Genomic DNA, 11392 nt, shown 5'->3' on the forward strand with positions numbered 1-11392 from the left:
AAAAAAGTTCAAATTCCTAAATTAGAGGTTGAGTTATAACTCTATTAACAACTAAAGTCCATAAGTAACTATATTTTTGCATGAAATATCATTAAATTATGACACTTATCAGTACTAGGAGTATGCGGGATAAAAAATTGTTACCCTTTGTATTAATTTCTCAATAATTTTTAGGGGAGAAGTTCTATCCTAACCCTTTGATACTTGAACCTTAGGTAACCCACTAGGGATTTGATTTCGGCTGAGGCCACAATGACGATGATAGGAGCGGTTTTAACCGCGATCACCAGAGATGACTCGATCTCTAAGGAATCACCTTCACAGAGAATGATTCAGAAGGGCTCGATAAGAAACCTCCCCCAATATGGTTGAATAGTTTTATATAGGTAGACTTCTACTCGACTTTATCAGTAAAGTTCGACAATCCTTTAAAATGATATTTGTCATCACTGACAACTTGGATTCACCATCTTGAACGACTCGACGCCAAACTCAATAAAAACAAGTTTGTCTTACCTCAAGTACATTTAAAAATAAAGAAATATATTTAATATATATTTTAAAATAAAAAATTATTTCCAATAAAGGTGATTTATTAATTTTATATATCAAATTATTTTACGTAACCGATTTTGTTATCTTAATTTGTCCGGGTAATTAAAATTGTTGAATAAAATAAAATATAACTGATTTAACAACATAAAAAATTAAAATATATACGAAAAAGAGATTAAATTAAGAAAATTAAAAAATGTGGTTTTATTTAACTTGAGAATATTTCAAAAAATATATTAAATAATTTTTTTAAATTTGTTTTATCTTAAACATATGTAAAAATAAATGTACAGTAAAATAATATTTGTAGTTTAAAATAGAAAATCTTTAATAATAAACATAAAAAATTACACAACCTCCAAGGATCCACCCTCTCCTACCTTCTTTTTTCTTCTCGTAGCCCCCACTTTCTCCAACACTCCCTACACGTACCCCCAACCCTTTATTTTAGGGGTGTTTCTCCTTGCACCCCGAACAAATGGCTTCCTGCACACCATCATCTTTTAGAAAAATCATTTTACTTCTTTTAAAAGTGCCTTCCAGATTACTTTTCTCTGGAATATACTTTCCAGAATACATTTTACAAATTTCAAATTTATCATTATGGAAATTAAAAAAATGTGTTTCGGAAAGGATACTCTGAAATAATTTTTTTTCTTATGAATATCTTATTCTAGAAACATATTGTGCTTACGGAATCTATTCCAAAAATACTTTTTGTTTACAGAATCCCTATTTCGGAATCACTCAAAATTATCAAGGATAATTCTGGTATTTCAAAAGTGTAGGGGTCCAGGAAGAAAAATGTAGGTGCAGGAAAAAATACCATTTTTATAGTTTTTGAGTTTGGATTTTTCTCCGTGCACCCCAACAAATGGCTTCCTGCACCCATCATTACTGGAAAAGATCATTTTACCTCTTTTAAAAATGATTTTTGGATTACTCTTTTTGAAATATTTCCAAAACATACTTTCCGTAACATATTTGATAAATTCTAGATTTATCATTCTGAAAATTAGAAAAATGTGTTCTGGAATTTTTTTTAGAATAGTTTTCTGCCTTCCAAATTTCTTAGTTTAGAAACAGACTTTGCTTATGAAACCCCTATTTTAGAAACACCTTTTCTTACGGAACCCTTATTTCATAATCACTCAAAATTATCAAAGATAATTCGAGTATTTCAAAGAATGTAGGAGTGCAGAAAGAAAAAATTGTAGGGGTGTAGGAAGAAATACTCTTTGAGGTTTCTCACTCTCCCTGTATAAAGGGCTGACCCAAGAATAATAGGGCACTGATTGACAAAAAAGAAAAACAATTGGGGAGAAAACAGGAGCAACGGAGAAAAAGGAATAGTGAAGGAGAAAAAGAAAGAAAGATCATCACTGGGAAGGTCAGTTTTTCTTAACATTTATTTTTTTGTTTCTGTTCTGATCAACAAAGTATTGATTTTAGCTGATTGTCAATGCTTTTATATGAATTGGTTCTTTGGGGTAAAATGTAGAACTTTATTTTAATGAAAAAAAACTGTGGTTGATCATGGCGCACATTTCTTGCGTTTATGACAGTGATATCTTCTTCAAGAGTAAATAATGGGTGACAAGAAGAAGAAGGCTCAGATGTTTGTAAAACTAGTGTCTGCTGCCGGCACTGGATTCTTCTATGTTAAGAGGAAGCCAAGGCAGTTCACAGAGAAGCTTGAATTTCGAAAATTTGATCCCAGGGTTAATCGTCATGTTCTGTTTACAGAGGCTAAGATGAAGTGATTGGGTACCTTTCATGGCTTCATTTTCCTTGTAACTGGATCAATCTTTTGCTTCTCTTTGAAATGATTTTCTTATCTGTGTTAATTTTGAATAATTTCAATATTTTCGCCGTCTCTGTATGTTGTATTTTCTGAGTTTGTAAAGGCCAATCATACATTCACCACTACCCTAATCTTAAAGCAATTCAAAGAAACAGTTTGTGCTTGTCATCTCCATATTGGGAAGCCACCAAATCATTCAAGGTCCATGCAACAGCGCAAATCCAATAGTACCACTTCCACCATATAGGTATTCTCTGTAATTGAGTTCATTTTCAATGTTAGTTCACGTCATTCACACTACACAATAGAAGAAGTCACTTACAAAAGAAAAAAAAAGAGAAATGTCAACTACTCACATTTCTCTTCATACGTAATCTCTTGTTGAAATTTATCAGAAATCACAAAAACGCATGGATTTTACATGTTTTTTAAATGACTCTAGGTAATTTTGTAGTTTTTAATAAATTTTAACTGAGTAAATAGTGTATCAAGAAGAGTGCTTGCTATGGCATTAGATTTTGTATATCAATGAAATTGCATGTTAATATGCCTCAAACGCTTTAAATTCACAACTTCTATGCTAACAAGGGTGTAGATAAAGGTTATACCAAAGAAAGCGAACCCATGTAACCATTAGGATGTGGCATTTTATTTTACATAAGAAAAAACATGTAAACAAGGTTGTGTATAAGGAAATGATGAAACCTGAGATAAGGCTCCATATTGCAAAGAATGCACTGGAGCCATCATACCATGTAAGGTTTAGTATAAGAAAGTGAAATACATGAAGAAAAGATATCACACGTGGTCCAATCAAATCCCACCATGCCATATACTTTAATCCCATACAGCGAGATGTGGAGAAGTTCAATAATAACCTGCAAATACAAAACAATTGTTAGAGTTCAACTTTTACAATTCAATGATCAATCTATTTTTGTTCTTGTTTTGAAGTTTGGAGTATCGTGATGCATCTTAGTTCGCAGAAATAATGTTGTTGTCGTGATAGCTAAATGTACGAGCTGAATACAAGTATTAAGACATAAAAGTTGAAGCAGTCTATTTTGTGCTTGATTCTAGTTTCAAATCAGATAATATGAACAAAATTAGTGATTGAATGTTTCTTAATTGAGTGGCTTTGAATATGTAGACAAACGAATTTCTCTTCATAAGCAAAAATTCTCTGCTAGCACAAGCCCCTCAGCAGCTCCTGTTTTGTTAGCACTATACTTCTTTGTGGTCAATGCATTTGGATGGCATTTAGACTTGTCAAATGGAGTGGCTAGATCCTCTCTTCGTTCCCGACCTATGTGAAATAATTGGAATGCTTCCGCGATATCGTTGACAGTGACAAAGCTGTAAGGTTCATCTTTGCGTGCCCAATATTACGATTGATCCTTTTTTTATGTAACCTGTTGCACCCCACAAGAACAAAATTAACCTTCAATCCATAAAATACAAACAAGAAAAGCTTTAAACCAACACCAAGTGAATCACACTCATACTTCTTGTAGGAAGTCAGCAACTCCTTTCCTTTCAGAAGACTTGAAACCCATAGATTCGAAAAACTCAAGTACATTTCTCTTGGTCCTTGATACACAATTTGCCCATTGTTAACAGTATTATAAGGTCAAATAGTTCATAAGTTTCTGGTGCTGGCTGCAGCAGAGAAACAAGGGCAGTTCCGTTCAGAATATGGATAGATTGTTGGATAGAGTTGACTATCTGAACAGTTGTGGAACTGTCCAAACCAGTAGATATCTTATCCATGAACAACACCTTTATAGGTCCAACCAGCATCTCTCCTTCATTGCTACGCAGAAACTTTCAGTCATCAAACTCTTTATAGGTTCCCAAGTCTCGTTTTAAGTTGTTTTTCATGCTGTTATTGATAAACAGAAACTACCTGTTGTGCTCTCTTTTTCTGCCCTCTTGAGATACCACTTATCATTCCATCTCCTGCCATAATGTCAGCACACACTTCAAGTCCCAAAATCTACATCATTTGAAAAGGGAAAATATGAAAAATATTATGTTGTTTCTTCACAAGCCATCAACATTTTCTTGATTTGATGAATGTGGACTCTTACCTTAAGAATTGAATCAGTGACTACGCTCGTTCTCTGTCTTCCTAATGCTGCAGCCTACACAATGAATTCCTCATGACCCTATGTGTTCAGAATTTCAAACAAAGTTCTTCATCAAATATCTTTTTCTCACCTTCATATAAGCATCAATATCAGGATATGGTTTAATCTGTGCTTTCTCTCTTCTTAGTAGCTCAGCCAACATCTCTTTAAAGAAGTTAATTTCAAAACTCTGATTAAGACAATTTAAGATGGTTGACATTTAAAAGGTATTTTTTATTGTTTTCTTTTTAACTTTTGCTTTTATTACTGAAAATGAAGCAACAAACCATAATTCTGTTCAACCCCTTGACATCTAGCTGAGAAAGCCAGTGTTTCTCTCAGTCATTTCTCCAATGTGGTTATCATGTTAACTTATATAAGCAGATGTCCTCTGTGGCACAAACTCTTCAAGCCCATGTCCGTTGTACGTGACTTTCCCATAATGCTGAGGTTTCATCATCAATTATATTAGTTACTCAAATGCATGCTATAGTTATAATAATTAGTGAATTATGTTAGTTATTCTTTCATAGTTATGATTAAAGTTGGTTTTCTCACTTTCAAATCTAATGGAATGCAGATCAAATAACAGAGACAATCCGCAAGAAAAATAAGGAAATAACAATCTAACAGTAATTGGTAGCAAGCTACCAATCCAGAGCCACAGGGCCTCTACAATTCACGTTTACAGTGAATCCACTTTTAACAGAATCCTCGATACTCTCTCTCTCCTCTAACCACCTATATATATTACTAATGCTTATACCCCTTATATCCTCCATACATATCAAGCCTGATTCAGGGCCACGTCATTCCTCTTGACCCCTCTCTTATTCTTCCTCACATACACTCTCCAAATCTTGGGCTTAGGACCATATTCCTGGCCCAGTTGTACCTCAGCATTTCTATCAATGCCACCCGCATCAGGAATGACCTTGTCCTCAAGGTTAAATTCTGGAAATTGACCCCTCAACACAGCATTGTCCTCCCATGTGACATCATCAATAGATTTATTCTTCCATTGGATCAAACTTTGAGGAATGGAAACTCCTTCCTGAACTGTTACTCTGAAGCCCAAAACCTTTACTGGATATACCTCTTCTTCAGCAACAACCTCTAATTCTTTAGGCAATTCTCCCAGGATATGGTAGTTCCTAACTGCCTTCTTTAATAAAGATATGTGAAAAACAGGATGGATTTTGGAGTAGTCAGGTAGTTGAAGCTTATAAGCAACTTCTCCAACCTTCTCAATGATCTTGAAAGGACCATAAAAACGTGCTGCAAGTTTCTGATTTATCCTTCGGACAACTGATTGTTGCCTATGGGGCCTCAATTTTAAAAACACCCATTCACCAATCTCGAACTGCAAATCCCTCCTCTTCTTATTGGCATACATTGTCATTTGCTGCTGGGCTTTGAACAAGTGCTTCTTAAGTTGATCCAAAGCCTCATCTCTGTCTTTTAACTCCAAAGCAACTGCAGCTACCTTTGTTTCATTGCTCAAGTATCGCAGCAATTTAGGAGGTTGTCTCCCGTACACAACTTCAAAAGGGGACTTACCTATAGACACATGATAAGTAGTGTTGTACCAATATTCAGCCCATGGCACCCAATAGGCCCAAGTCTTGGGTTGATCAGCCGCAAAACACCGAAGATAGCTTTCAAGACACCTATTGATAACCTCGGTTTGCCCATCTGTTTCGGGATGATAGGCGGAGCTCATTTTGAGTGTCGTACCCTGCAATTTGAACAATTCCCTCCAGAAATGGCTCACAAATAAGGGATCTCTATCACTTACAATGGAACTAGGAATTCCATGAAGTCGCACCACCTCCTTAACAAAGACTTCTGCCACAGACTTGGCAGTATAAGGATGCTTCAATAAGATAAAATGACTATACTTGGATAGTCTGTCTACCACCACAAAAAGCGCTTCAAAACCTCTGGATTTAGGCAAGCCAGTCACAAAGTCCATGGAAATATCCTCCCATACAGCATTGGGAATAGGTAGAGGTTGTAAAAAACCCCCTGGAGTAGTTGCATCATATTTCTGTCTTTGGCACACATCACATGCTCGTACATAATCCCGGATGGATTTCTGCATTCCCACCCAGTAAAGATTCTCTGCAATGCGCCTATAAGTCCTCAAAAATCCAGAATGGCCGCCCATAGGAGTTTCATGAAATTCTTTCAACAATGAAGGAATAGAGGGAGATTTAGCACCCAATACCAAACGGCCCTGGTACAATAAAACCCCTTGCTGCACACTATAACCCGGTTTAGCCATAGGATCTTTTATCACCTCCGCCATTACCTTCTGAACAGATTCATCATTCCTCACTTCTTGTAGTAGCTGATTACTCCCTAACCATATAGGAGTGTGCACCAGTGCAGAAAATGCACCCTCATCATAGCAACGAGACAAGGCATCAGCAACTTTGTTTTCGAAACCCGGTTTATAACGCACTTCAAATTGATAGCCTAACAACTTTGCCAACCAGCACTGTTGGTCAGGAGAGGAAATCCGCTGCTGTAAAAAATGCTTCAAACTCCTATGATCAGTGTACACAACAAACTCCTTGCCCAATAAATAATGCCTCCAATGTTGAATGGCAAGGACTAAAGCCATCAACTCCTTTTCATAAGTAGTTTTCATCAAGTTGTTGTCAGACAAAGCTTTGCTAAAATAAGCAATTGGTTGTCTGTTTTGCATCAACACAGCACCTACTCCTCTCCCTGCAGCATCGCATTCAATTTCAAAGGGCACAGAGAAATTAGGCAGCAAAAGAACAGGAGATGTTGTCATAATTTTCTTTAACCTCTCAAAAGCTTCCTTAGCAGCCATACCCCAATTGAAACCATCTTTCTTTGTCAATTCGGTCAGAGGTTTGGCAATCTTGCCATAATCCTTGACGAACTTCCTGTAGTATCCAGTCAAACCCAAAAACCCACGCACTCCTTTAACATTCTTAGGTTCAGGCCACTCCAAGATGCATCTAACCTTTTCTGGATTCACAGAAACCCCTGCACCAGAAATTATATGACCCAAGTAATCTACTTGCAAACATCCAAATTTACACTTAGCCATGTTAGCAACAAAACACTGATCCACTAACACCTGTAGCACTTGTTGAAGTTGCTGTATGTGCTCCTTTTCATCCTTGCTGTACACCAATATGTCATCGAAAAATACCAACACAAACTTTCTAAGAAATGGCCTAAAAATGTCGTTCATTGTGGCCTGAAAAGTGGCTGGTGCGTTCATCAATCCGAAAGGCATCACAAGATATTCGTAATGACCATTGTGAGTCCTAAACGCAGTTTTGTGCACATCATTCTCATGCACATGTATCTGATGATACCCTGATTTTAAATCAATCTTCGAAAAAATTGTTGACCCATGTAATTCATCCACAATGGGTATAGGGTATTTATCCGGGATAATTACTTTATTGAGAGCTCTATAATCCTCACACATCCGCCATGTTTGATCCTTCTTCTTGACCAAAATGACGGGGCTAGAGAACGCGCTCATACTGGGCTGAACAACCCCTGCCTGCAACAGTTCCGCTACTTGTCTCTCAATTTCAGATTTTTGGTGGTGAGGGTATTTGTATGGCCGCACATTGACTGGACCACAATTAGGTAACAAATTGATTCTATGCACCTGATCTCTTACTGGAGGTAGTGTTAACTTGTCTGTAAACACTGCAGGAAACCGCTCCAATACTTCCCGCACACTGTTTTGACCCAATTCCATTACATGCTGCTTCTCTTCCAATTGAGTCCACCACCCTTCACCATTCCAGTCCCGCTCTTGGCCTGTCAAGAAGGAATTGAGACAGCCATGTCGAACCTGTCCTTTTCCTTGACCCTGTAATGTTACCAGCTCCCCATTATGCCAAAACTGCATAGATAAATTTTTCCAGTCCATTACCACTTTCCCCAATGTGCTCAACCATGATATACCGAGAACCACATCTAACCCTCATAATTCCAACACCAGAGCATCTATTACAAAGAGCCTAGACCCCAGAAAAAGCTTAATTCCTTTACACGTGCCTTCGGACATAACTCGATGGCCATCCCCAAGCTTGATTCTCTTAACAGTAGTAGGGCTTACTGGTAGTCCCAAGGCGGAGGTCAATTCAGGTGAAATAAAATTGTGGCTAGCTCCACTATCGACCAACACCTCCACAACCACATCAGCTAATTGTGCCTCCAACTTCATGGTATTATATTCTCCCATCTTTCCCAAAACCCCAATAATTTTGCACTCCGCCTCTGGTTCTTCCTCCTCCTCGGCATCTTCTACCTCCAACGCTACTATTTCTCCGTCTTCATTCACTGTTTCTCCTTCCCCCAATATCAACACACGTAGGGAGCGTTCAGGACATTTGTGCAAGGTTGGGTGATACTTACCACCGCACTTAAAACAAAGCCCCTTTGCTCGCCGTTCCTCCATCTCCTCACTTCGCACTCCCCGCCACCGTTCCGAAGCTCTACCGCGGCGGTCGCCGTCGCTCTTCCGTCCCGTCGAGCTCAGCGATGAAGTAGGGTTCGCGTTCGACCCAAAAGAGCTCCCTGTTTTTGCCGGGTTGGGCCAACTTAAGTTTCCGGGTCTATTCATGTCCTTCTGGGTCGGGTTAAACCCACTACTGAACTTAAGCCCACTTTCTTCTCTTCGGCCCACAAACCTTTTCCCCACAGCTTTTTCACCCTCGGCATCGTCTTCCTTAATCTCCTCCTCAACATCCTTAGCCATCCTCATCATCTGCATCCGATTAGAAGGATTCAGAGTTCTCACCCTTCGCCGGATCGGAGGTTTCGACCCACTCATGAAGTATCCTAAGTATTGCTCCTCCGGCAATCGACCCACCTGCGAGGAAAGCAATTCAAATGCTTCAACAAACTCTTCAACTCTTCCAGTTTGACGGAGCGTGGATAATTCTTCAAACGGGTTTTCCAATCTCCGGCCACCGTAACGTGCGATCAATGCCCTTTTGAGTTTTTCCCATGATAGCTGATCTTCCGTCTCCATCAGTAAATTGAACCAATGGATCGTGGGACCTTCCATGCTCAAACGTGAAAGCTTCACCCGCATATCCTCCGGTGTGTTCTGGACATCGAAATATATTTCCGCACGAGTTATCCAAGCCACTGGATCTTCGCCATCGAACAGTGGAAGCTTCACCTTCTTCCCGGCGAGTAGAGACTCACTCGAAGGCGAATCACCACTCGAGTTTCCACTCGATGCCTCTCCTTCTCTATTTCCCTCCTTCAGTTTGCTTAGTTTCGCGAGAACTAGACTCTGCTGCTGCATCTGTTCGGACTGGAGCTGCATCTGTCGAACCAATGAGTCGAGCGTGGAGGTAACATGTCCCACTTGGGTCTCCAAAGCGTCAATCCGATCACCCATCTTAGGCGTAGGTGGCTTCCTTGGCATCGACGGTCTTCTCCGGGCTGGGTCTTTATCCGGCAGGTCAGACCAATTTAATGGAATGCAGATCAAATAACAGAGACAATCCGCAAGAAAAATAAGGAAATAACAATCTAACAGTAATTGGTAGCAAGCTACCAATCCAGAGCCACAGGGCCTCTACAATTCACGTTTACAGTGAATCCACTTTTAACAGAATCCTCGATACTCTCTCTCTCCTCTAACCACCTATATATATTACTAATGCTTATACCCCTTATATCCTCCATACATATCAAGCCTGATTCAGGGCCACGTCATTCCTCTTGACCCCTCTCTTATTCTTCCTCACATACACTCTCCAAATCTTGGGCTTAGGACCATATTCCTGGCCCAGTTGTACCTCAGCATTTCTATCAAAATCTTTACCAAGTTTTCCAGCCAATGCCAACAGCAAAGTGGTCTTTCCAGAACCTGGTGGTCCCAAAAGCAACGTCATTCTGCCAAAGGTTCATCATCAGAACACCAAAACATCTGGTTGATCAAAAGTGCCATTTTAGTAAAATCAGTACATTATCATACAAAAAAAAAACAATGAGTGTTGAATTCACCTTCGATGCTTTATGATTCCACTGATGTTCTGAAGTATATGTAACGGTTTCTCTGGACTTGAATATGAAGTCTTTTTTTAATTTCGTAATTAGTTTTTGTATTACATAATTTGAAAGTCTTTTTTCAGATGCATGATTAGTTTTTGAATAATCTGGAATTTTTTTTTAGTTTTGGGATTATGTAATCAAATTTTTTCCAAATGCATGTCTGGATTATATAATTCGAAAACTAATCTCGTTCAGTTTTGATGGCCGCTAGTTCCTTTATTACGTCGTTCAGTTCAAAGAGTCATTCGGGTATCTGCTTTCAATGTTTGCTAGTAGACTTTTAGCTATCTATAATAGCTACTACTTTTTATCTTTACACCTATGTGAGAATTCAACTGATATAGGGTAGGATAAAAGACTCTCGTTTTGTATGAGAGTGAATGAGGTGTTAGAAGAATTTACAGAGGTGCAGGAAGAAATAGTCTGCATCACGAAGGATGAACGGAAACTAAATTTGGTTACGAGAATAAATCCAATGTAGAAATAATTTGTAGACAGAATTGAGCCTCAAAACATTATTTAAAATAATAACTGAAATAAGTAATTTAAATCCAAACCTAAATGTACTGATCAAATGCTAAATCTCAAACATGAAAAAATATTTAAAATTAATAATGAAAGAAATGAAATAAAATAAGTATATTGAGCCATGTCGTTAAAAGCAATAAAATCGAAAATATCAATAATGATAGACACATATAAAATTGAATAAAATAGATAAGTGTAAGTCTTTTTAAAATTAAACAAAATAGAACGCGAGAGATTAAACCTGAGTTAAATAATAGTTATTGTAACCTATAAGTACAAAAAATTTATCTTAATTAAA

The 11392-nt window shown here is 38.0% G+C and overlaps 1 protein-coding gene across 1 annotated transcript; it reads left to right on the forward strand.

Annotated features, from left to right (window-relative positions):
• Window positions 1-2120: 2120 nt before the first annotated feature.
• On the forward strand, window positions 2121-2527 carry LOC137816957 (uncharacterized). The gene has a single exon (XM_068620150.1). It carries the CDS (start codon window positions 2145-2147, stop codon window positions 2316-2318), a length of 174 nt encoding a protein of 57 aa, XP_068476251.1. The 5' UTR covers window positions 2121-2144; the 3' UTR covers window positions 2319-2527.
• The last annotated feature ends 8865 nt before the right edge of the window (window positions 2528-11392 follow it).

The sequence above is a fragment of the Phaseolus vulgaris genome, unplaced genomic scaffold (assembly GCF_000499845.2).
Source record: "Phaseolus vulgaris cultivar G19833 unplaced genomic scaffold, P. vulgaris v2.0 scaffold_14, whole genome shotgun sequence".
In the NCBI taxonomy this organism is placed as follows: Eukaryota; Viridiplantae; Streptophyta; class Magnoliopsida; order Fabales; family Fabaceae; genus Phaseolus; species Phaseolus vulgaris.

Bases quoted from the DNA above. Each gene is read 5' to 3' on its own strand.
- LOC137816957 (XM_068620150.1), top strand. From the start codon at position 2,145: ATGGGTGACAAGAAGAAGAAGGCTCAGATGTTTGTAAAACTAGTGTCT.